Raw genomic sequence first — 27429 nt, 5'->3', positions numbered from 1 at the left:
CTGCCTCTGATCTGGCGGACTCAATAAACACATGCTTCGTTGGTAAATGATGTCTGAGTGTTGGAGTGTGCCCCTGGCTATCTGCAAATAAATAAACTAGAATATGTGGCTGTCTGCTTTGCTTAATGTAAGGAATTTAAAATGTTTTATACTTGTACTTTTGATACTTAAGTATATTTTAGCAATTACATTTACTTTTGATGCTTCTACTCAAGTAGTATTTTACTGGGTAACTTTCACTTTAGTCATTTTCTATGAAGGTATATTTACTTTTACTCAAGTATGACAATTGGGTACTTTTTCCACCACTGCACCCACTAACATGCAAGCTGCTGCTACTCTGTCTATCTTATACTTAGTTCCAATACCATATTTAGATGTGAGTTTAATATTTCCTGTATATAGTATGCTTACTTACTTTGTGTATTTCATATTCCCTACTCTTATTTCTTGTGTTTTTGCTAGTAATAAATTGTTATTGATTAATGCATTGTTGGATTTTGAGTTTACAAGAAAGACATTTCACCGTACTTGTGCATGTGACATTAAAACTTGAAACAAACACCAACCACACTACACGATAAAGGCACAAAATTTCAGAAACTGACAGACGTTTGTCAGAGCCTACGACCGCATATAATAGTCAGACCGAGACCCTGTCACACTGAACGAGTTGAAGATGTCCGACAATCGTTTTACGACCTGGACATTTTGTCTGGGATGACAAAATCGTGGCATAAGACGGCCTTTCCAGTCTTGACGTGCAGTGCCCATATGCACATGGTACAAGAGATGTGCTTTTTGTGCCTGTAAACCTTGTATGTAGCAACATTGTTCCATTTGATTAAAACAATTAAGTCGTTAGTAGGCTACCCTTACCATACTCTAACAAAAGCTGGTTCAACAGCAATGCATCTGGTGTCCTTCTTATCCTAACCATCCATTAGCCAAGTAGCCTATCCATTAAAGGTTTCTAAATGTTCTACTCGTGAGGCTTTTGCATTATTCACATAGGTCCTGCAGTGCATATTGCATACGGCTTGTATCCACTCCCATTTTCAAAGACTGCCTCTTGGCCGGTTACCAAAGACGAGCTCATCTAAACATATTACAAATATATAGTCCTATAACGTAATATCAACGGTATGCCTCGGCTATGTCTGCTTATTGAGAATGTCTAATACACTTCACGGGAGCCTAGTATTTTTTTATCCGAGGATATGTGCAATGCGTAAAGGTCTATACTTGTTGGCATGATGATGTTTAATGTCATGAGTCTTGTCCTGGAGGCATAACTGAGCGATTTCCTCTTAGATAGGCCAGCTGTAAAGTCAAAATTGGCTATATTGTAAAAATGTATGAAAACAAATATTTGATTTTTGGTCTTAATTTAAGGTGAGACATTAGGGTTAGCTGTGTGGTAAAGTTTAGGGTTAAGGTTAGGTTTAAAAATCAGATTTTATGACTTTATGGCTGTGCGCCAATTAACGACCACTCTGTAGAGCTGCCTCCAGAACAAGATTCAGGATGAAAAACGTTAACCTGCTACTCGTTAAAACCAATTACAAGAATGTTGACTGTCAACACTCCAAACATATTGAGCAAACACCTGATGTTTATTTTTTACTCTTGCTATCACACGTCACTGTAGCCTATGCTATTTAATAAACTGTAGAAGCAATCTACAATGGACTAGGATGGGAAATTCCGTTGGCCCCAGCCAAATTGGAGTTGATGACAATGCAAAGATTGCAAAGACATCGTCATTAACCTACAGAACTTGAGACGAACACATGTAGTATTAAGCCATGGAAGGCCTTGATTAGCCAGTGAGTGGTCAAGACCTTGTCACGCCTACAACTTGTTGATTAATCAAAATCCAGCCCTTTCCTATTGTGCTCTTAATTCCATCTTTTTCAATAGCAAACATATTTTTGACACACCCCCGGACCTACAGCGCTACCACCAGCCCTTAGATTTACAATGGAGTTAGGTTTGTTAGAATAGAGCCTACGGTCTAAAGAATATCACGCGCATGACCTCTTTCGATATGAGCCTTTCCCAGTCAGGAACATGGCCGAGTCCTCAGATAACCTTACATACATTGATTGATGTTCCTCAACCATGATATGGTAATTGATGAAGGTCCTTGGATAAACTTACAAACGTTCAGTATTGATTGATGTTATGGTAAGGAGAAATGAGGTTTATTATAACTGTCACGACTTCCGCCGAAGTCGGCTCCTCTCCTTGTTCAGGCGGTGTTCGGGCAGTCGGCGTCACCGTCTTTCTAGCCATAGCAACTCCATTTTTCATTTATCCTTTTTTATTGTCTTGTTTTGCACAGTTGGTTTACATTCCCCAATTACACTGAATGTATTTATTCCTCTGCCCCCCCACCCCCCCCCACGTCTTTGTGTGATATTGTTTGTGTGTTCCGTGTTTTTGTAACGCGCCAGGCTGGCGTTCGTTATTTCCGTGTTATTTCACGAAGCTTGATTGTATTGTCAAACATTCATGTTTTGTGACCGTTTTTGAGTGCTTTACACTTTGCCTTGTCGGCTGGAGGTTTTTGACACAGCTGCATCCGTCTGTAATCTTCCTCCTGAGGATATAAAGTGTGCGCCTGTTCACAATTCTCTGCTCTCCTGCACCCGACTTCACCACCAGTACGCACACGCCTGACAATAACTCTTGATGCAGAAATCTCACTCAGAAATCCAGATGCTTTAAACATTACCTTTAGCACATAAATACGTTTACTGAATCAGAAAACATGTCGTTTCATTTGTGATCATAATGTAATGTCTTTCTATGCGATTCTGGTGCCAGGTGACAATGTCATACTCCTGTCACGGTATTTACCACTGCCACGGCCACTTCCGGTTTCTTTGTTTATTTTCGGCAGACAAAACAAAAACAGACACTCTCCACGCTGTCCAGACACTGTCTGGTCCAGACCTGACACATACACCGACTGTATATGTGGCATTGTTTCAAAGCCATTCCACCAGAACCAATCATCCAGATGCAGACTGAGTGAGTATAGGAAGTATTACAAATTGCATACAATATGCTGCTCAGTGTCGTATGTGCTACCTGATTGAGCTGTTAAGCAATCTGTGAAATTGAGGTCAAATACCCCAGGGGGGGGGGGGGGGGGCAACACTGCTTCTGGTAGAGACTTCTAACTTCTAACCCAGAGATATATTATATATATATATATATTATATCCAATACCATAGCTTACAGTATACAGTACATTGGGGAAAACAGTATATCTAATATCTGTTATTTGATAGACTGCTTGGTATTCAATATAACCGGAGTGCAAGGGCATTTGATCATTCTAAACAGAGTGGGTTTAAAACCCCCATCACAGTGAAACTGATCTGCAATGCCACCCGGTGCTCACTAGCAGCGCCCACGTCCGTGAGACTGTACATGTTTTCTTAGCATCACCACACACACTACACTACTACCCCCCCCCCCCCCCCCCCCAGAATAACGCTAAGCTTAGGGGTGAGCTTTCATTGCTGTAGCATTGTAGATTGTGAGGAAGCAAGATGTAGGCCCAGACTGGGCTTTGCTGGCTCTGCTCTCTCAACTGCCCCATATATCTTCCCTATTAGCCCTGGAGCATAAAACTGCTGTTGGTTCAGGATGTGGCACCATGGTGCGGTGTGGTTTATCTCCTCTTCACGCGTTCTCCCTACTCTCACTTTGGCCAAGGATTAGTTTCTACCACAATCACGCAATAACCGCTCTTCTACCTCATACATATAAATAAATGAGCAGGTCAAAGACGAGGCCTTGTTCGAGGTAAGACACCTTGCGGGAGTGTAGACTGAATAATGCATCAAAACCTTTGTTCCAGGTCTGAAAAACAGCAACCCTTTCAGTTTTATATATTTATAATAGCCTAAACGTGGGCAGATTATAATTTATTTTTAACAAAAATGATGTACCCCTACATCCTTAGAGCTTTGAAGTATGTTTAGGGGTCAATACTGAGAGGCAAGGGGAACGGACAGTATGTCAGTACCATCTTTGAAACATAGTCTTTTAAAGTGTGAAAAAAGTAACATTTTAATCTCTCAAGAGCTGTCCCTGTGAAGAAAGTCTAATGTGTTTACACAATCACAAAATCCCTCCAACAACTCCCTTTTGAAGTGGATTTTGTAATGGTGGAAATTGTAAGTAGCAAAACGTCATAAAATGATTGAGTTTCCCTATTAAGTCTAAGCTTAATTTAAAATGTAAATCATAATAGACGTATTTTATAGCACACTGAGGGGAGCCAGGGAGCATGAACCAACACAAATAGTGGCTGCTTGCGCCTCAGACAGGATGACTGTCTGGCCTGGCCTCTGTCTCCACACTCACTTGACATAACTTAGAAATATGGCTCCTCGGAGAATAACACGACTACTAGGCCTACGGGGTGAGGACGTGGTAAGTTAAAGGCTCAGTAGACTCTGGAGAAAACATTATGAATGTTATTAGTTGTGCTTGGGCAGTAATAAAATCACAATATATCACATAAAACAGTCTGATACTATCAATGGCTTTAGGGTTCTGTGTTTTTTTTTTAAACGTAACAGGCTATTATGCACATTGCACATTATCAGATTGCAGATATCAGCATTAATACTGAACAATTGATTTCTTACAATACAACGCATTTTGTAACATGTATGATTTTATTGCCAGAAATCTAATATGCTTGTAATGTTCCTGTAGATTTGAGATTGACACAATGGGTCAGCTGAATAACCGGGTGCAATTTCATCTGCTTTTACTCAGGAGTCAAAAAGGCCTGTCTCTACTACTCTGAAGGTCAAGGCTTCACATCCCTGCATTTCCCGATTTGTTTACATACAATTGACTGGAACTGCATCAGGCGTGACTGCTTGAATAGAAAGAAGGAAAGAATTAAAGGAAGCTGTGTGATCTTGTGGTTAGGAGTCAGGTGAGGTTGGAGCATGCTGAGAGAGAAGGGCGACTAGGAGGAGAGATGTGCCCCGTTCATTCTGCGGTAGATAAGAATCTGACCCCTACATCTGGGTACATGTCAGCTCCTGTGAGCATCACACCAACCAGTGTTTAACCCCATGCGTCCCAGAAGAGAGAAACTGATGACTCTCAAACAGGTCATGAAAGATTAGACCACTGGCATTTATTGCTGTCATTTATTGCTTAACTTTTTCTCTCATTTACTCATAAAATAGTCTTTTTTGCAACCCTTTGATATTTTAAGTAGAAATTGTGCACCAATATAGAATTTTAAAAGCCTGATATATTAAATGAAGTGCCCTTTAATATAGACAAATGTACTGTAGAATTCAATGAAACAGATTTTTTTATATGACTAAAGGGCTTGCTAAATAAAGAGCCAAAATTCTGCATTTTGACATGTCCCCAACCCTGTGCCCACTTCTAGGTACAGTTGAAACATTCCAGGGGCCTCATTTATCAATCATGCATAGGCACAAATCTGTATGTAAACCAAGTGTGGGATCATTTCCACGCAAAGTGTGAGATTTATCAATGTGAACACTTGCTTGAGAGTGTGCGTAAATCTAACCACACAATTGTACGCACAGTGCCAAGTGGTGGAATATGGGAACTGCTTGTCAATCTTAGAATGGGGAAAATATATGTTGAAAATGTATGCAATTGTGAGTAATAATTAAATCATTCTTTGATTGAATTGTATTTTCATTATGAATTCATGCATATCTTGATAGGCTATATATCATTTGACCACATCAATGCATGTTACGATAATAATCCATATAATGTACAGTAATCTGTGAAATTAGAGGCACGTGTGAAAGTAAAACCATTTTAGAAATACTATAAAAGACTGAGATAATGGGAAATGGAATGAGAGATGGCTCATCTTGCTCTGTTGGAAGATTTGGCACAAGCTGCACTTCTCAGAAAGCACATTTTTGCAAACCAATCTTATAGGATCGTTACGTGAATTGAAGACCTACTTTAGAAAGGTAAACACATGCCATTCCGATACACATCAAAGTGCTATCCACCCTTGGGGTTTTGGGCACTTTTCAGTGGGAGCTTGCCGATCAGCATCTCACATCCCTCGATGGGCCAATGTTTTGGATGCAATCATCAGCAAAACGAACTGTAACATAACATTTCCATACACCGTCGCACAACAAGTTGAAGTCAAGAAGGATTTATTTGTCGTTAATGAGTTCCCAAATACGAACGGAGCAACAGACAGCAACCACATCGCACAAAAGCACCATCCCAAAACGAGTTCAACTATGTAAACAGAAAACTCTTATTGTGCAGGTGATGTGATGCGCAAAAAACACTGCTGAATGTGGTGGCCAGGTGGAACGCACGACTCGTTCATTTTGCAGAACAGCAATGTTGGCCAGTACGCCTATATGATGGACCTGTTGAGGATGGATGGCATATTGGTGCGTGCTGCCTACTCATCTGAAGTATATTTGCCATTGCTAAAGCAACTTGAAATGTCCTAATGGTCCTGTCTTTGTAGCTATGGTTGTTTTTTTACTGTCAAACCACAACTGACTGAGCCAAATAAAACCCTTTGGTTATACTCAATTTCTGACACTAGCATCTCTATTTCAGTCCCGTAAACATTTGACATAGAATTTCATGGTATGGCATTGTATATTCCACACAGGCTTTAAAATTATGATTTTGAGCATATATGGTTAAATAGGGGTGTTTCGAAATGCTAGTAGCCAGTGGTGTAAAGTACTTCATTAAGAATCTACCCCTTTTAAAAAATATGTTTTGCCTAAAATGACATCCCCAAATCTAACTGCCTCTAGCTCAGGACCTGAAGCAAGGATATGCATATTCTTGATACCATTTCAAAGGAAACACTTTGACGTTTGTGGAAATGTGAAAGGAATGTAGGAGAATAACAGATTAGATCTGGTAAAAGATAATACAAAGGTAAAAACATCATTTTTTTGTACCATCATCTTTGAACTGCAAGGCCATAATGTATTATTCCATCCTAGATGCAATTTAGATTCTGGCCACTAGATGGCAGCAGTGTATGTGCAACGTTTTAGAATGAGCCAATGAACCATTACATGTCTGTTTAAAAGGGTGTGTCTAGACTGCCCAAATGTGCCTAATTGGTTTATTAATAACTTTAAGTTCAAAACTGTGCACTCTGCTCAAACAATAGCATGGTATTATTTCACTCTAATAGCTACTCTAAATTGGACAGTGCAGTTAGATTAACAAGAATTTAAGCTTTCTGCCAACATCAGATATGTCTATGTCCTGGGAAATGTTCTTGTTACTTACAAGCTCATGCTAATCGTATTAGCCTACGTTAGCTCAACCATTCCACGGGTGGGACACCGATCTGTAGAGATCCTTAAGATTAAGTAGAAATACTTGAAAGTACTACTTAAGTAGCTTTTTGGGGTCTGTTCTTTACTTTACTAATTATATTTGACAACTTTTACTCCACTACATTCTTAAAGAAAATCATGTACTTTTTACCCTATACATTTTCCCTGACACCCAGAAGTACTCATTACATTTTGCATGCTTAGCAGGACAGTAAAATGGTCTAATTTACACACTTATCAAGAGAACATCCCTGGTCATCCCTAATGTCTCTGATCTGGCAGACTTAATAAACACAAATGCTTAGTTTGTAAATTATGTCAGAGTGTTGGAGTGTGCTGCTAGCAATCTGTAAATTTAAAAAACAAGTAAATCGTCCCATCTGGTTTGCTTAATATAAGGAATTTGATGTGATTTACACTTTTACTTTTGATACTTAAGTATATTTGAGAAATTACCTTTACTTTTGATACTTAAGTATATTTAAAACCAAATACTTTTAGACTTTCTGAAGTAGTATTTTACTGTGCGAATGTTCTATTATGGTATCTTTACTTTTACTCAAGTATGAGAATTGGATACTTTTTCAACCACTGCTTATAGTAGCCAAGGTCATGCATGAGCCCTACGGCTGAAAACAATTTATATTTTTATCAATGGTTATATCCTACCGGTGTGCGTATGACGCTCGTAGGACTGTTAGATAAATCACACCTTTTCTATGTGTACAAATATTCTAAATTAAGTAGAATTTTAGAATAGTTTCCATTCAATAATGACAAATAAGGCTTTCAATAAATTCCCTGGTTTTGCATGAAAACCCAGTTGGAGGGTTCCCAGAATCAGAGTTTCTGGAATTTTGCAACCCTACTTATTAGGGAGATTTCAACCCACTTAATCAAAAACATTTCAGAGTTTCAACATGATCGTAAAGCCCTCGTTATTTTGGTGCTTGACCCAATTAATTTCTGAAGATTATTTATTTCATTTGATTAGTGTTCAATTATGTCTGTCCCTCATTTTAAGCTGAACTCTGTTACTATACGTCAACTGAACTCTCGTTTTAAAATGGTGAAACTATTCCTTTAAAAAACATATGATAGTCTAATCATAGTGTAAAATTAGGTGAGCTGGTTCTAGTCTTTTTGGCCATTTTTGGCCTGGTGTTTTGTGGTGGAAAACATACTGGGTTGAGCATATCAGGTCAACCCTGTTACCCATAGATTGACAGGCTAGAAATCTTTTATACATTTGATATTTTTTTGTGAAGTTGCATTCAATTGCCAGTCCCTATTGTACACAACAAGCCATTCCCCCCGTCACGAGGGGATTTATGGTTGATTTAAGATGAAATCGTCAACCCTGTTACTTTATTTGGCACTTACTAATAAGACTTAATAGGCATTTAAGTGCCTGGGGCGGCAGGGTAGCCTAGTGGTTAGGGTGTTGGACTAGTAACCGAAAGGTTTCAAGTTCAAATCCCTGAGCTGACAAGGTACAAATCTGTCATTCTGCCCCTGAACAGGCAGTTAACCCACCTAGGCCGTCATTGAAAATAAGAATTTGTTCTTAACTGACTTGCCTAGTTAAATAAAGGTTAAAAGTACAGTTTTTTATTTAACCTCTTGAGATGGCAAAATTCATTTTTTATGAAGTAAAATATATGACAGAATGTAAAAATGAGGTGAAATCAAAAGTTACGTACTTCCAAGTTACACTTCTCAAAAGGCATCGAATTGGTGGAACGACCCAATTACCTGCAAAAGACAGAAGGTAATTATGAGTTAACGTGCTTATTTTTCATTTCATTCGTTTGTTCCCATTTGGAATTCATCACTTAGTCATGTAATCTCTCTCTAATCTGATACGTTTATTTCTCCACCGCTGATGTTCAGTTGAGTACATCATTGTGGACTGTGCTGTGCTCACTCATGCTGTTCTATTCCATTTTACTGCATACAGCACCAGAGGTAATCATCTAGAACAAAATCCCAAACTTGACCTTTCTTCCCATTAGGTGTGGTAATTAGTGTTATTACAAAAGCTGTGGTGGTGCAGTCAGCAGCAAATTCCACCCAATTTGTGTAAATTGTGCAACAACTTTCAGTGTTCCTCCAGTATCTCTACCTGGCACCCTGCGTAGTATACAACTAGAGCCTGGCTAGCTAGCTTTTGTTTGAAAAACACATATGGAAACAATACCATCTTTGTTTCATCTGGCTGCCAATTCGTGATCTTTTGAGAACATCATTTGAGGAGTGGCCTGAAGCGTAAGAGAAATGGGAGACAGAGGAATCCAGCAGTGCTGAAGCAGAGGGCTCATAGAGAGGGCGACTGGCTACTATTCTGAACTTTGTGTGGTGAGCTTTCTGGCGCCCAGAGCTGCTGAGGCATCAACCAAGTAGGTGCTACACAGAGTGGAAGAGGAGAAGTCCAGAGGCTATAAGACAATACAAGATCATCAGCAGACTCCATCACCATCATCTACCATCCTCTGTCTAGCTCCCTTTGCTTAAGCCATGAATTGACCCCCTCTACCTTCGGAGGATGTAGCTTTCAAAGACTTGGCCATTTGGTTGACCTGTCATGATATATTGCTTGCTTGTTTTTTGCTCTTGAAGCGCTTTCAGATTCTATGAAAATCGCTATAGATGTAATATAAAATAATTTATATTATTTATTTACTATCATATATATATATATATATATATATTAACAATGCATCCTTCACTTTAGTCAAATATTAGAGTGAAGTGTCGATAGTGTCTGTCTGGGTGCACGGCCCTACAGACTGAAGACAGGATGAGATGGTAAATAGGGCCTGTGTTTTAAACTCATTCTGCTGTGTTTGATAATCACTGATTAGCCTGGGTTCCTTCCACTTAACTCATTCTCCCAGGTCTATAGCTGCCTCACCTCACGACTCGCCACAGCTGCCCCGACCAACAGACAGCCGAGCATAATTCACTCCTCGGTTAATCAACTAGATTAACCTGCTGACAGCTCCACCAGCTAAACCAGAATTTATGTTCACCCAGAGTTTCCAAGCAGAAGACAAAGATTTTTTGCAGGGACATGGTGTAGATTATTTCATGGTCATTTATATTTTTCAATCTGGAGATACTTTCAACATGTTCTGTTTACAGAACAGACTCCAGTGGCGAAGGAGAACGTTGTTAAACTAAAAACGTATATGCTTTTAATTAAGGTCTGTTAGTACGGACAGCCTGTCATCACTTTCAACAATAGCGCTCTTTACTGCGGCCCCCAAGTTGGTAAAATATATATTTGCATTATAAAACACTTAACTTAGAAATTCAATATCTACTTTAAAGGTACATTAACATACATTTACCCATAACCGAGTTTTCTGAAATAACTTCATACAAAAACACAATTTTACACACTTGAGGTAGCCCTTTACACTCGTACACGTATAAAGGTTGAAAATGGCAGATTTAGGTACAGAAAAAATAATAAAATCGGCTAAATTGGGACGCAGTGGCTGTACAGTAACTTGCTATGAATTAAGTCAGACACTTCACAACACTGTATGGGTTTAGACTTACTGCCGTTATGAACTTGAGCACCTCACGCGATGTCACGGCTCTCGTCGTAATGAGGACCGGACCAAAACACAGCGTGGTAAGTGTTCATGATTCTTTATTAACCAAAACACTTGAACAAAATAACAACATGAAAAAAAATCGAAACAGTTCTGTAAGGTGCATAACATATACAGAAAACAACTACCCACAAAACACAAGTGGGACAAAGGCTGCCTAAGTATGATTCCCAATCAGAGACAACGATAGACAGCTGCCTCTAATTGGGAACCACACTTGGCCAAAAACAAAGAAATAGAAAACATAGAAATAACGAAACTAGAATGCCCACCCTAGTCACACCCTGGCCTAACCAAAATAGAGAATAAAAGCCTCTCTATGGCCAGGGCGTGACAATAAGTTTTCCCCCATCCCTCCCTCTAACTAGGCAACCGTAGAACATTTTTGTTGTCTGAGTGAAGGAAATACTGTAAATGAAGAAGACTCTTTCTATTTTGAAAGATGAGATTGTTGATGATTATAATAAATACCACTTTGAAGTCATTCAAGCAAGCCAAACACCCGTGCTTCCAAATGTGCACTTCACATATCCATGTCATAAAACTCATGTCATATACAGTGTCAAAATGTATGATCACAATGTTTGATGTACAGTTACAAGGTGACATGGCGTCAAACCCTGCGTTGTTCTGAACAGAATGAGCCTGTTTGTCTAATGTGGAGAAAATTAGCTGTGGCAGATGTACCTGAATGAGCTCATGACTCCTTTCTATGCGCACCAAAATTGCTATCTGTTTCCCTGAATTGCATTGTGAAAGCCTAACACTAATGTCATATTTTATAGCTTAGCTAGTCATGTTGGCAATATAACACGCTTTCAAATGATGACCACCCGACCCATATTGCGATTTAGAATGGAGTGTTTTTGGATTGTGTAAAGAGTAATTGTGGCAGGGTTGTGTTAAAAAAAAAAAAACTACAAGTGTGCTTGCTCTAGTTTCTCAAGGGCACAGATAGGAGAGCAAAGAAAAAACACCTTATAGTTGAAGACTCTTCTTTGAGTTATAAAAGTGCTCTGAAATTACCTTGGAACTGTGCACACTTTGGAAAGGTGTGTGGCCACTTCAAAACACAAGTTAGTCCTCTCACTCAAACCCTTTGAAATGTTTTGTCATATGTTACACCTACCCCCCCCCCCCCCCCCCCCCCATATTTTCCAGGAGTTTTTTCAGATTCCATTATCAAAAATGCAGTGAAATGTACCAGAAGTGGAGTGGCCACAAAAATTATTTGGGCCCATAGTTTTTCCTGATCTGCTAACCTAACCAGGTAAAACTCCAGACCTTATACGGTATGACGTCATTAATCTGATTCGGTTGTAAAAATGTTTAATATGGGTTATGATGGGACCAGAGTGTTCCCAATCAGGTCACATGGTGTTAAAAACATGGGGGTTTCATATGCACAGACACAGACAAAGCAACATCATTGGACAATAAAACCCAAAGGGCAGAGCTTGCTCTATGCATGTTTGCATCTTGTGCAACTATAGGCCTAATAATAAACTAACTCACAGTCTATGTCAGCTATTGTGCTTATTGATTAATTCCAGTTCATCATTTTTGATTAAAAAAGTCTAGGTAGCCTAATTAGCCCAAGTTAGATTTTACTCACAAATGACAGAAATTACAGCCTAAAAATGGACAGAGATATGTTAATCTTATCATATTTCTCCAATACCTATCTTGTTTGCAATGAAACTGTCCCTGTTTGCAAATAATTCAATCTGAAACGTCATTAGGAATCTGAACATTGTACATTCAAAAGTTAGGCCTACCTTCCCACCCCAGACAGAGAAGGTCTACCGACACAGAAAAAGGTATGCTTTAATTTAAGAGTCTATTAACATAATACAAAAATCCACATCTAAAATCTGTCAGTTTAAGCCCAAAATAAAAACCAATCCACCGCATCCACCTACAGTGCCTTCAGAAAGTATTCACACCCCTTGACCTTTTCAACATTTGGTTATGTTACAGCCTGAATTGAAAATGTATTAAATTGAAACTGTGTGTTACTGGCTTACACACAATACCCAATAATGTCAAAGTGGAATTATGTTTTTAGAATTTTTACAGATTAATTAAAAATGAAAAGCTGAAATGTCTTGAGTCAATAAGTATCCAACCACTGTGTTATGTCAAGCCTAAATAAGTTCAGGAGTAAAAAATGTGCCCAACAAGTCACATAATTAGTTGCATGGACTAACTCTGTGTGCAATAGTAGTTTAACACATTTTTTTTTATGACTACCTCATCTCTCTACCCCACTCTACACACAAACACAGATTCAACCACATTTTCCAACGTTTTCCAACGCCTCGCAAAGAAGGGCATCTAAAAAGCAGATATTGAATATCCCTTTGAGCATCTTGAAGTTATTAATTACACTTTGATGGTGTATCAATACACCCAGTTACATCAAAGATTACAGCCGTCCTTTAACTCAGTTGCCGGAGAGGAGGGAAACGGCTCAGGGATTTCACCATGAGGCCAATGTTGACTTTAAAATAGTTATAGAGTTTAATGGCTGTGATAGGAGAAAACTGAGGATGGATTAACAACATTGTAGTTACTCCACAATACTAACCTAAGAGTAAAAAGAAGGAAGCCTGTACAGAATAAATATAATCCAAAACATAAATCCTGTTTCCAACATGGCAAGAAATTTTATCCTGAATACAAAGTGTTATGTTTGGGGCAAATCCAATACAACACATTACTGAGTACCATTCTCCATATTTTGAAGCATAGCGGTGGCTGGATCTTGTTTTGGGTATGCCTGTAATTGTCAAGAACTGGGGAGTTTTTCAAGATAAAAAAGAAACAGAATGGAGCTAAGCACAGTCAAAATCAAAATCCTATAGGAAAACCTGGTTCAGTCTGCTTTCCACCAGACACTGGGAGATGAATGCAACTTTCAGCAGGACAATAATTTAAAATACAAGGCCAAATCTACACTGGAGTTGCTTACCACGAAGACAGGGAATGTTCCTGAGTGTCCGAGCTACAGTTTTTACTTAAATCTGCTTGAAAATATATGGAAAGACTTGAAAATGGTTGTCTAGCAATGAAGAATTCAAAAAAAGAATAAATTGTGCAAATATTGTACAATCCAGGTGTGGAAAGCTCTAAGAGACTTACCCAGAAAGACACACAGCTGTAATCACTGCAAATGGTTATTCTAACATGTATTCACTCAGGGGTGTGAATACTAATGTAAATTGATATTTTTGTATACAATAAATTTGCAAAAATGTCTAAAAACACGTCTTCACTTTGACATTATGGAGTATTGTGTGTAGATGGGTTAGAAAAAAAACACAAAATATGGAATAAGTCAGGGTGTATGAATACCTTCTGAAGGCACTGTGTGTCGGCCTTCTGCATCCGAGGTGGAAGGTGGCTTAGCTACAAAAGTATTTGTCAGACAGTGAGACATCCCAAAAATTGGTCTTCTCGCGAAAACATCTGTAGCGTACGAAACTAATATAACCACTCTATGGAAATGGGAGATGCTCACAAACACGATGGTGTTGTCCGTTTTGCTTTAGGACCCCCACAAGTGTCACAGGACTTGTCTGAAATCGGAAACGTTGCGTCCAAACCGTTTGGGCTACAAACTATTATGACCCCTCTGTGGAAAGGGGAGACTCTCACGAACACAATGGAGATTTGCTCTACGACTCCCACAAGTTTCACGGGACTCGTCTGAAGGTAACCCATACAAATTAATGGAAGTATACAGGTACAGTAGTTTTGTGCCTACAAAAATACGGGGTTAAATAGTCCAAAAAAAATCATTAATATTTTATGAGCTTTCTTATATCTCTTAGATATAGGACAGACACTTCAAAACCTTATTCCTTATCATACATTTTTGGACTGTCTTTTTTCCCATTTATGAATGTGTTTTTAAAATGTGTTTCTATGGGCTATAAAGGACAAATTCAATATTAGATCAAATCATTTGTAAATATATATATTTTTTTATAGCTAAAGGGGTCCTAAAATTCCAAATCAAATAGCTAAATGATTCATGGTATGATCAATTCCATATGTTACCCTAGCTTAAACACCGTCTGTACATATTTTATTGTACAGAAAGTGAAAAGCTTAATCAATTGATAGTGATAGAATTAGATTACTTCATTTTTTGTCTGCTAGGCTATAGAATGTCAAAGAAACGAAACAATGATTTTCCCATATGCATCTGAGTCATGTCTTTCCAGGGGATTTTACAGCTTGTTTCTAGCAAAGCATCTCTGACCAAAGCACTGTTATAGATCACTTGATATAATCGGACACATTTTATTTTCTTCAAAATCTTAAGCTAACAAGACCTGTGGTTTTTGCAATTGTCTTTAATAAAAAGGTGAGTCTTGGTTTTAACTTAACAGCCCTTCACAGAGATAGGCTATTTAAAGAGTGCATGGTGGGTAGCGGAATTGACCGACAAATCTATGGATATAGCAGCCTATAGCCTAATTTTGTCTTGTCAAACAGGTAGGCCTAAAACTCTTATTTCTTAAATAGGAAGAAATAGGCTCCAACACAAAGGCCTTGTTGAGACATATTAACATTTCATCAGTTACAAATTACATGACCCTCCCCTGGACTAGATTAAAAAAATACTAAACCCTCCCTTTGACTGAAATTGAAAAAGCATGACCCCCCCCCCCCCCCCCCCCCCCCCCATTTTTCCTCCAGGTAACCATTCTGTACATTTCGATCCGTCCCTAAGCTAAATCAAAAGTGGTTTGGCGCTGCCACACCTGGTTGAAAAGTGCTGTGGCAAATGCCGCCTCGCCACACGTTTTCCGGCGGCCCTGAAAATTACAGTCAATGTAAAATGCACATATAATCAACAGTGTAATATTTTGGATTCAGTCTTCTGTCAGGTGAACTGTTGTGTCCTCATCTTTGGTCGAGTCATTTTCCCCCATCCAAACTGTTTCCTTTCAATTGCTACAATGTTTATGCATATGTATTTCAGATTTCTTCTGTAAGAAACGTTTCAATTCATCCCTATCATATAAGTCATTTCCCACGAGTGTAAGGGGTTAATACATGTCACAGATTGATGTTTTTTGTTGTTGTTGTTAATGTTCCGCCCTTTTGCCAGTTCAAATAGTTGGTGTCACAGGGCCCAGTACTTTGCTCTGTTTCTTAACAACTTGATTCTAGTGGTATTGCTATGGCAAACAAAAGGGTTGTCGGGAGTGAATGTTTTTCAAACATGCAACCTTCCTGTCGAAGAATGACTTGGTATTTGTGTTAGGTCTAGATCCCAGTGTAAACTGTATTTTACAACAGCACAAAAGAAAACGATTGAATTCTTAACTGACCAACATCAGAGGTCCATTCGCCTGAGAGATGGAAGTAGCTGCAAGATGATGACACAGACGTATCTGCAACTGTATCTCCTGTACTCTCCATTCTCCCAAAGGGAAACACATCTAAATGTCACTAACAAACCATGCATAAAGCACAGAGTTAATGCAAACCATGTCATGCTAACTACTTCCCACTCATTTGAATAATTCAAACAATTAATCCCCCATCTATTAAACATAATTGTTATTCCTTATTTGCTTTGCTTTATGAAGTTTGTAGAAATATTAAGGAAGCAGTTTGTCTTCATTATGCCGGTTAACATACCTACTCCGTCCTTTTCCTGTTGATTTAATACAATCGCTCAGCTATAGTAATACCATTCATCTAACTGTAGCAACAAAATAAACACAATCAAATGTGAAAAGTTGGGAACATTAGTTTTCCTGCGATAACGTCTGAATTAGTACATTGTGTAATTAGTCTCTTGTTTTGGAAGATTTCTGTCTGGGAAAAGCGGTTAAGGACTAAATGATCAAACCCAATTTTATTTGTCACATGCGCAGAATACAACAGGTGCAGACCTTACCCTGAAATGGTTACTTACAAGCCCTTAACCAACAATGGCTGTGGCTATGGCTACGTTTATGGCCATCATTTACCTGTCTAACGACCCAGATTAGTTATCTCAGAGAGGAGAGCTGGGCATCAGTGATTCATTGGTAGTAATATTATACACATTAATCATGACGCCTTATTTTCTTGACTCTCCCAATCATTCTACTCCAGCAACACAAGAAGATAGAGATTCCCTTAAGAGAGAGTGCTTCAATGGAGAGGTGGAATGTAGCCAACTTGACTGTGTCTTCAGAAGAACTAACTGCTTGTCTGAGATATGGGCTAGCTGGGACTGAGCGGGGACTACTGGTCATAGGGTAAAGGAAGTAATAAAAAAAGAGAACATCCTGTCATGCAATGGTTTAGTAGTGACCCTCTGCATTATAGCCATGTATTGCAATATGCATCAGGCCAAATCTCTAGAAGAAGCCAAGGGGATAAATAGAATATGCTTAGTTTGGACGGAGCTATAGTTTTTTCCCATTATAGTCTGAGAATTCTAAAGTTTAGACAGTTGGGTGGATGAATGACTGAAATGTAATAACACAGGAGATAAATGTACTACTAAAGCAACATGACAGAGACTGACTGTAAGTATCTTACTCACCAAGTCTAACGGGAAAGCAAACAGTCTATTGTACAGTAGATGGTAATCTGTGTAAAGTAATAAAGTCATATGTCACTCAGGTCCTGGAACATGGTGGGAATGTTATGGCAGGTGCATGGTGGTCATGTAAGCTACAGTTCATCCACCTGACTAAGACCCCATTCCTTACCATTGTAAACAATATATTAATAACAAAATCTCAAGCTGAGGCAAACATCATCTGAAGAGTATCTGTGGGCTGTAGAGAGTTAGAGAGTGGCTCTCAGGTACATAGGTAAGGAGGGCACTTACTTGAGCACATGTGTGGAGCCGTTGATCTGTGTGGCCGAGCAGGGGGGCCCTGGCCCTAGTATGGATGGCCGCCTGACGCTGTAACGCTTTCTCCCACAGCAGAGGATGATGAGGAAGGCACGGCGGAAGGACTTGTTCAAGAAGGCATAGAGAATGGGATTGAGCATGGAGTTAATGTAGCCCAGCCACAGGAACGCTGCCCACAGCTGGTCGGGCACTGTATAGCTTATGAAGGGGTCCACCACGTTTGTGATGAAGAAGGGGGCCCAGCACAGGCAGAAACAGCCCATGATGATGCACAGAGTCTTGGCCGCCTTCGTCTCCGTACGCATGCGGTGGTTGCGCTGGTGGTCGGCGCTGTCTGCCGAGGCGGCAGCGCCCCCTGCCCGCTGCAGCACGCCGATTTGTCGTGCGTGCGCCCGTGCAGTCACATAGATACGCTGGTAGGCCAGTACCATCAGAACCAGAGGGATGTAGAAGGCCACCACGGAACACGTCAGAGCGTAGGGCTTGTTGACCATGAAGACACATGCCGTCGAGTTGGCTGCATCACCGCTGAACTTCCGTTCCTCTATCTACCAAGGGGTTGGGATGTGGTAACACCACACATATCACACACACACACACACACACACACACACGCACACACACACACACACACACACACACACACACACACACACACACACACACACACACACACACACACACACACACACACACACAGAGAAGAAAAACATACATATATAGTTAATGTGTCAGTTCAATGAACTTTAGTTTCACAAACACAGTACAGTTATAATTCTGAGAACAGGTCTATGATATGACAAGTTGATATGGATGAGGACAATACCGTTCGATGACAAATTGTGGCAATTCATTATTTCCATGGTGAGAGGATGAGCTTGTCAGGGTAGTCCACCATTTACAGTGGAGTCCTGTAGGCTACTGATGATTAAGTAGATTTTTCTAAACAATGAAACTTAAGTAGGAGTGCAATGATGAACAGTGCACAAACCAATCTCCAATCAATGCTATTTCCTGAGCAGACTGACTAGGTCCAGACTGGGGAGGAAGAGGTTCTCTGAACTGATCCTTCATCACTGTCTTCTATCGGCACCCTGCCAGAACGTCAGGCCACTTTCACATCACAGCTGTGCCTACTGCCTACGAATCAAAAGCGTTTTGAGCTCAGTCAGGAGAAAATAAATGACACTATGATCGATAGATATACGCAACGCATCTTTTTATTTTTAATCAACAGGAACTCCATCTGCATTGGGGAGGCAGCTTCGACTGGGCTAGCGTCCTACCCACTGGGCACACACTTGTTGAATCAACGTTGTTACCACATAATTTCAAAGACATTACATTGAATCAACATGGAATAGATGTTGAATTGACGCCTGTGCCCCAGTAGGTAACGTATTAGCTAGTCCTGGCTCAGGAGACAATATTGAATAAATAATATTGGTCTATCTGTTAAAACTTGTCATGTTCATCTGTATGCAGATGCTACTGTTATGTATATCATTGCCCCAACTGTTGACCAGGCTATGTAAGACCTGCAATCTGAACTTGTTGCCTTACAGAAAGTCCTGGTTGGTTTAAAACTTGTACTTAATGTGGGCAAGAGTAAATACATGACGTTCTCTAATTCTTGCAAAAAAATGTTTCAAATGGACTACATATTTATTCATTGGGTGGTTCTCCCATCAAATCGGGTTCCTAACTATAAATATCTAGACATTTGGATTGACAAAGATCTCATGTTTAAAAAAACATACGTTTGAGCTAGTTAAAAAGATAAGATTTAAAGTGGGCTTCCTTTTCAGAAATAGATCTTGCCTCTCCCTAAATGTTGGTGCTCAGGGCACCACTGGTAATTAGGCTCCCCTGAATATATAAAAGCAAAAATATATATACATTTGATATCAAACCACGAATGAGCTTCTCCGAGGGGACCCGTCAGAAGATCTGTCCATTTGCCTCATGTCCTCAACTTCTTTCACAGCTTGTTGTTTATTTGTTTATACATGCATTAGTATATCAACTGGGCCCTCTCGTTGGATGAAGCTTTGTCATCGAGATGTGTTTCTGCTTGACCTACTGATTCATTTCTAGGTATATGGTTGTGGTCACTTGCAATGTGTAGACCTATATACACCCAGTGTACAAAACATTAGGAACACCTTCCTAATATTGTGTTGCATCCCCTTTTGCCCTCAGAACCGCCTCAATTCATCGGGGCATGGACTCCACAAGGTGCCGAAATCGTTTCACAGGGAAGCTGGCCCATCTTGACGCTAATACTTCCCACAGTTGTGTCAAGTTGTTTGGATGTCCTTTGGGTGGTGGACCATTCTTGATACACACAGAAAACTGTTGAGCGTTAAAAAGAAAACGGCACCGTTGCAGTTCTTGACACACTCAAACCAGTGCTCCTGGCACCTACTACCATAAGCTGTTCAAAGTGACTTAAAATGCAAGTTCACCTAAAAATACTTCTTGGCCCTTTATAACACTTGCCTAGTCATTTGTCAGTACCACTGACAGTTTTTAGGTCCATTGTTTGATTAATTAGATGTAGGTAATAAGCTTATTCTACTCCCGCCTTACCGATAGAAACCCCATACAACGTCAAAGTCCATCATAAATACCTCCCAAACACACTGCTCTGGCCTCAGACTGACAATGCCGCAGAAGATGGCGCATACGTAACTAAACACTCCGATTTCTTGTCTATCATCAACAGTGTGTTGGAGAATGTCTTCAGAATGCCCAGGATCAACTGGAAACAACGTGCCACACCTGACGGTCCAAATGGGAAGCTCTCTGAAGAGTAAATGTTTTGGCTAATATTACTCACAGGATATTTATATTACTCTCTAACTGTATTTTCTAACAAGTATCCTGCCTACACTAGAGGTCGACCGATTATGATTTTTCAACGCCGGTACCAATACCGATTATTAGAGGACCCAAAAAAGCCGATACCGATTAATCGGACAATTTATTTTTTCATTTATTTGTAATAATGACAATTACAACAATACTGAATGAACACTTATTTTAACTTAGTATAATACATCAATAAAAATCCATTTAACCTCAAATAAATTATGAAACATGTTCAATTTGGTTTAAATAATGCAAAAACAAAGTGTTGGAGAAGAAAGTAAAAGTGCAATATGTGCCATTAAGAAAACTAGCGTTTAAGTTCCTTGCTCAGAACATGAGAACATATGAAAGCTGGTGGTTCCTTTTAACATGAGTCTTCAATATTCCCAGGTAAGAAGTTTTAGGTTGTAGTTATTATAGGAATTATAGGACTATTTCTCTCTATACCATTTGTATTTCATTAACCTTTGACTATTGGATGTTCTTATAGGCACTTTAGTATTTCCAGTGTGACAGTATAGCTTCCGTCCCTCTCAGAGCCTTTCTTCTCTACAGCGCTGCCGGAGCCTCCTGCCTGTTTGAAGCAGCCTGAGCTGCCAGTCTGCAGGGTGCTGTCAGCCTGCATGGAGCAGTTAGAGCTGTCAGTCTGCATGAAGCAGCCAGAGATGTCAGTCTGCAAGGAGCTGCCAGTCTGCAAGGAGCTGTCAGTCTGCAAGGAGCTGTCAGCCTGCATGGAGCAGTCAGAGCTGTCAGTCTGCAAAGAGCTGCCAGTCTGCAAGGAGCTGTCAGCCTGCATGGAGCAGTCAGAGCTGTCAGTCTGCAAGGAGCGGTCAGTCTGCAAGGAGCTGTCAGTCTGCAAGGAGCTGTCAGTCTGCATGAAGCAGCCAGAGCTGTCAGTCTGCAAGGAGCTGTCAGTCTGCAAGGAGCTGTCAGCCTGCATGGAGCAGTCAGAGCTGTCAGTCTGCAAGGAGCTGCCAGTCTGCAGGGAGCTGTCAGTCTGCAAGGAGCTGTCAGTCTGCAAGGAGCTGCCAGTCTGCAAGGAGCTGCCAGCCTGCATGGAGCAGTCAGAGCTGTCAGTCTGCAAGGAGCTGCCAGTCTGCAGGGAGCTGTCAGTCTGCAAGGAGCTGTCAGTCTGCAAGGAGCTGTCAGCCTGCATGGAGCAGTCAGAGCTGTCAGTCTGCAAAGAGCTGCCAGTCTGCAAGGAGCTGTCAGCCTGCATGGAGCAGTCAGAGCTGTCAGTCTGCATAGAGCAGCTAGATCCGCCAGTCAACCAGAATCTTCCAGATCTGCTAGTCAACCAGAATCTTCCAGATCTGCTAGTCAACCTGAATCTTCCAGATCCGCCAGCCAGCCAGGATCTACCGGAGCCTACTACCTACCTGAGCTTCATCTCAGTACTGGGCTTCCTCTCAGTACTGGGCTGCCCCTCAGTTCCGGGCTGCCCCTCAGTTCCGGGCTGCCCCTCAGTCCCGAGCTGCCCCTCAGTCCCGAGCTGCCCCTCAGTCCCGAGCTGCCCCTCAGTCCCGAGCTGCCCCTCAGTCCCGAGCTGCCCCTCAGTCCCGAGCTGTCCCTCAGTCCCGAGATGCCCCTCAGTCACAAGCTGCTCCTCAGTTCTGTGGGGTTCTGGGTGAGGACTATTAGGCCATGGTCGGCGGCGAGGGTGTATTATCCCAGGACGCGAAGGGGAGGAACTATGACATTTATGGAGTGGGGTCCACGTCCCGAGCCGGAGCCGCCACCATGGACAGACGCCCACCCGGACCCTCCCTATGGTTTTGAGGTGCGTCCGGGAGTCCGCACCTTGGGGGGGGGGTTCTGTCATGCCTTGGTCTTAGTATTTTGTGTTTTCTTTAATTATTTGTTCAGGCCAGGGTGTGACATGTGTCACGAACCGGCTCAAAGCCCGTAACAAAGGGAGACAACGTGGAGATAAGGAGTAACAAAATATATATTTATTAACTAAAGTAACTAAGGAAAATATACAATGGTGTGTGTAATCAGTAATCAGTAGTGTAAGTGAGTGTTTTGCATGCATGAATGTGATAATGCAGGGTGTTGAAAGGTGCCAAAGCAAACAAACAAACAAACAAACAAACAAACAAAAGGCCACCAAGAACCACAACACAATCTACAAAGGTGTCTGCATGGAGAGAGTCTCCTCCATGAATCAGGAAGAGGTCTATTTATCCTGGGACACCCCTGGCCCAGGTGTTTCCCATAAAGCTGACGACCCTCCCAACTCCGCCCACCGGCATCCTAATAAGGAAACAAGAACAAAGACAGAATACGGCAGACAGAGTGGGAGGGTCGTCACACATGGGTTTGTGTGTTGTGTTTCGTATTGGGGTTTGTAGTATTTGGGATCGCGGCTGATTAGGGGTGTTGTATAGGCTTGGCTGCCTGAGGCGGTTCTCAATCAGCAGTCAGGTGCTTCTCGTTGCCTCTGATTGGGAACCGTATTTAGGTAGCCTGAGTTCGCTTTGTCTTTCGTGGGTGATTGTTCCTGTCTCTGTGTAGTGTTCACCAGATAGGCTGTAATAGGTTTCACGTTCCGTTTGTTGTTTTCGTATTTATTTATTTATTTAATGTATTGCCGTTTTCTTTATTAAAGATCATGATTTACCACCACGCTGCATTTCGGTCCGACTCTCTTTCGACAAACGAAGAACGCCGTTACAGGCAAGCGGTACCGATGTGCCAAGTCTGGAACCCACAGGACCCTGAACAGCTTCTACCCCCAAGCCATAAGAGTGCTATATCGTTAACAAAATAGCTACACAGACTATCTGCATTGACCCTTTTTGCACCAACTTTTTTACTCATCACATACGCTGCTGTTACTGTTTATTACATATTATTCCTATTTATACGTACATATCTACCTATACGTACATATCTATATAGCCAAGTTATCGTTATTCATTCATAAAGTGGTAGGCCACAGAAGCTCACAGAACGGACCACCGAGTGCTGAACCGCATACCTTGTAAAAATGGTCTGCCCTTGGATGCAACACTCACTACTGAGTTCCAAACTGCCTCTAAAAGCAACATCTGCACAAGAACTGTTCGTTGAGAGCTTCATGAAATGGGTTTCCATGGCCGAGTAGCCGCACTACTCGCACACAAGCCGAAGATCACCTGATGCGCAATGCAAAATGTCGGCTGGAGAGGTGTAAAGCTCAACGCCATTGGACTCTGGAGCAGTGGAAACATGTTCTCTGAAGTTATGAATCACGCTTCACCATCTGGCAGTCCGACGGACAAATCTGGGTTTGGCGGATGCCAGGAGAATGCTACCTGCCTACCTGCCTCCGTGGTTCTACACCTGCATTGCTTGCTGTTTGGGGTTTTAGGCTGGGTTTCTGTACAGCACTTTGAGATATCAGCTGATGTACGAAGGGCTATATAAATAAATTTGATTTGATTTGATTTGAATGAACAGTGGCAACTGTAAAGTTTGGTTGATGAGGAATAATGGGCTGGGGCAGTGTGTGGTTCGGGCTAGGCCCCATAGTTCCAGTGAAGGGAAATCTTAACGCTACAGCATACAATGACATTCTAGACAACTCTGTGCTTCCAACTTTGTGGCACCAGCTTGGGGAAGGCCCTTTCCTGTTTCAGCATGACAATGACCCGTTCACAAAACGAGGTCCATTCAGAAATGGTTTGTCGAGATCGGTGTAGAATAACTTGAGTTGTCTGCACAGAGCTCTAAACTCAACTCCTTCGAATGCCTTTGTGATGAATTGGAACACCGACTACGAGTCAGGCCTAATCGCCCAACATCAATGAGTAGGTGTGTCTAAACTTTTGATTGGTACTGTACACATACTCAACAAAGGACCAAATAAGGTGATTAGTAAACACAATTTTGAGATAATAAGTGCTTTCCACCCCATTTTAGTTGCAGAGATTCAGAGAGAGCTACAGTCAATGGAGAGCGCTGCAAAGATAATTAGAAGAGCAATATACGCAGATATAGACCCAGACAAAGCAGAATTGCTGAAGGAGGGTGAGGATGCCATCATAGACATCCAGGCATCCGTCGATGGCACTTGGCACAAGAGAGGATTCATGTCCAACTACGGGATAGGTGTGTGCATTGGTGCTGGACACCAGCAAGCCATAGAAAATGGTGAAGCTCCACCCTGTCACAAAAACCTTGGAGGCCATACATTTTTTAATAGAGAGGTTGCACAGAAAATGGTACCTGTATATCATAGGATGTTAAACGATAACGTCCTCAAAATAATGTAGCATGGAGGAACCCAGAATGCAAATTAATGGCTGAACTCTGTAGTATGGTCGCGATACTCCAAAACTGTGTTGGACAAAAACCGCACTGACGGAGCAGCCAATATGGCAGGGAGCCACTGCTATACCAAGTGTGATGAAGAAATTGTGGCTTGTCAGCACTTTGGTGACACTGGAGCAATCAGAAAGGAGTTGTGAGAGCTGATGCTGCTTCAATAGAGCGTGCCAAGCGTAGGCGCAGGTCCCATGACATAGTCAAGAAAGTAAAGCATCAACAGCAACAACTCAAAGAGGGACTTACATATGGGGCAGGCATAGCTGATTAATGTTCTGCACATTTCAACAGCCATACAAAATCATTGTATGTGACAAATTGAGCAAAGTGATATGAGAATTTGCCCCAAAAAGCATATTTTCTCAACACGCCAGTATTCAAAGCATATTCTCTATTGCTTGAAACAAATGTATTAAACGTGCTAATGTATTTGTAAAAGGTATGTTTGATGTTTATTTGTCAGTTTAGAAGTGATGTATGAATAAGAGTTTAATTAATGTGACGTAAATGGTCATGTTTATGGAAAGTACATTTTCATTGCATTCACCAATCTTTATAGGCAATCGGTCATGAAGAGGGCACGACAAAGCCTATTCCTCCTCAGGAAACTAAAAAGATTTGGCATGGGTCCTCAGATCCTCAAAAGGTTCTACAGCTGCAACATTGAGAGCATCCTGACTGGTTGCATCACTGCCTGGTATGGTAACTGCTCGGCCTCTGACCACAAGGCACTACATAGGGTATTGCGTACGGCCCAGTACATCACTGGGGCTAAGCTGCCTGCCATCCAGGACCTCTATTCCAGGCGGTGTCAGAGGAAGGCCCTACAAATTGTCAAAGACCCCAGCCACCCCAGTCATAGAATGTTCTCTCTACTACCGCATGGCAAGCGGTACCGGAGTACATAGTCTAGGACAAAAAGGCTTCTCAACAGTTTTTTACCCCCAAGCCATAAAACTCCTGAACAGGTAATCAAATGGCTACCCAGACTATTTGCATTGTGTGTCACGTTCTGACCTTTATTTCCTGTGTTTTGTATTTAGTTAGTATGGTCAGGGCGTGAGTTGGGTGGGCAGTCTATGTTTGATTTTCTATGATTTGGGGTTTTCTATGTTTCGGCCTAGTCTGGTTCTCAATCAGAGGCAGGTGTCATTAGTTGTCTCTGATTGAGAATCATACTTAGGTAGCCTGGGTGTCACTGTGTGTTTGTGGGTGATTGTTCCTGTCTTTGTGTTTGCACCAGATGGGACTGTTTTAGGTTTTCTCACATTTGTTGTTTTTGTTAGTTATCTCATGTGTAGTTTCTTTATCAATTAAAGAATATGAATAACCACCACGCTGCGCTTTGGTCCGCCTCTCCTTCAGATGGAGAGAACCATTACAGAATCACCCACCAACCAAGGACCAAGTGGCGTGGTAACGGGCAACGGCAAAAGCAGCAGCAGGAGAAGCAACAGAGGCAGCAGCAGCAGGAGCAGCAGCAGCAGCAGTGGGAGAGGCTGCACTATTTGGAGAGATGGACTTGGGAGGAGATTCTAGACGGTAAAGGACCCTGGGCAGAGCCAGGAGAATATTGCCGCCCCAAGGCCGAGCTGGAGGCAGCAAAAGCAGAGAGGCGGCATTATGAGGAACTAGCACGGCAGAGCGGATGGAAGCCCGAGAGTCAGCCCCAAAAATGTATTGGGGGGGGGGCTCACAGGGAGTATGGCTATGCCAGGTAGGAGACCTGTGCAAACTCCCTGTGGTTACCGGGGGGCAAGAGAGACCGGGCAGGCACCGTGTTATGCGGTGGAGCGCACGGTGTCCCCAGTGCGGGTGCACAGCCCGGTGCGGTACATTCCAGCTCCGCGTATCGGCCGGGCTAGAGTGGGCATCGAGCCAAGTGCCATGAAGCCGGCTCTACGCATCTGGTCTCCAGTGCGTCTCCTTGGGCCGGCTTACATGGCACCAACCTTGCGCACGGTGTCCCCGGTTCGCCTGCATAGCCCAGTGCGGGCTATTCCACCTCGCCGCACTCGCAGGGCGACCGGGACCATTCAACCGGGTAAGGTTGGGCAAGCTCGGTGCTCAAGAGCTCCAGTGCGCCTGCACGGCCCGGTCTATCCGTCACCACCTCCACGCACCAGCCCTCCGGTGGCAGCCCCCCGCACCAAGCTGTCTCTCCGGCCCATCCTTACAGGGGCTCCCTCCTCTCCAGCGCTGCCGGAGCCTCCCGCCTGTCCGGCGCCGCTGCCGGAGCCTCCCGCCTGTCCAGAGCCTCCCGCCTGTCCGGCGCCGCTGCCGGAGCTTCCCGCCTGTCCGGAGCCTCCCGCCTGTCCAGAGCCTCCCGCCTGTCCCGCGCCGCTGCCGGAGCTTCCCGCCTGTCCGG

At 42.0% G+C, this 27429-nt stretch overlaps 1 protein-coding gene across 1 annotated transcript in view; it reads right to left on the bottom strand.

The window, feature by feature from the left end:
- The window catches only part of LOC109910101 (5-hydroxytryptamine receptor 4-like), a 106120-nt gene that overhangs the window by 35262 nt on the left and 43429 nt on the right, over nt 1-27429 (bottom strand). Inside the window, exons 5-6 of the mRNA XM_031798285.1 lie at nt 17850-18424; nt 9080-9131 (exon numbers count right to left, since the gene is read on the bottom strand). Of these exons, the coding sequence (XP_031654145.1) occupies nt 9128-9131; nt 17850-18424 (579 nt within the window). The 3' untranslated portion in view covers nt 9080-9127. The remainder of the gene's footprint in view (nt 1-9079; nt 9132-17849; nt 18425-27429) is intronic.

The sequence above is a fragment of the Oncorhynchus kisutch genome, linkage group LG19, assembly GCF_002021735.2.
Source record: "Oncorhynchus kisutch isolate 150728-3 linkage group LG19, Okis_V2, whole genome shotgun sequence".
Classification (NCBI taxonomy): Eukaryota; Metazoa; Chordata; class Actinopteri; order Salmoniformes; family Salmonidae; genus Oncorhynchus; species Oncorhynchus kisutch.
Note: the sequence above shows the minus strand (reverse complement) of the source record. Positions and strands in the feature narration are given on the sequence as shown.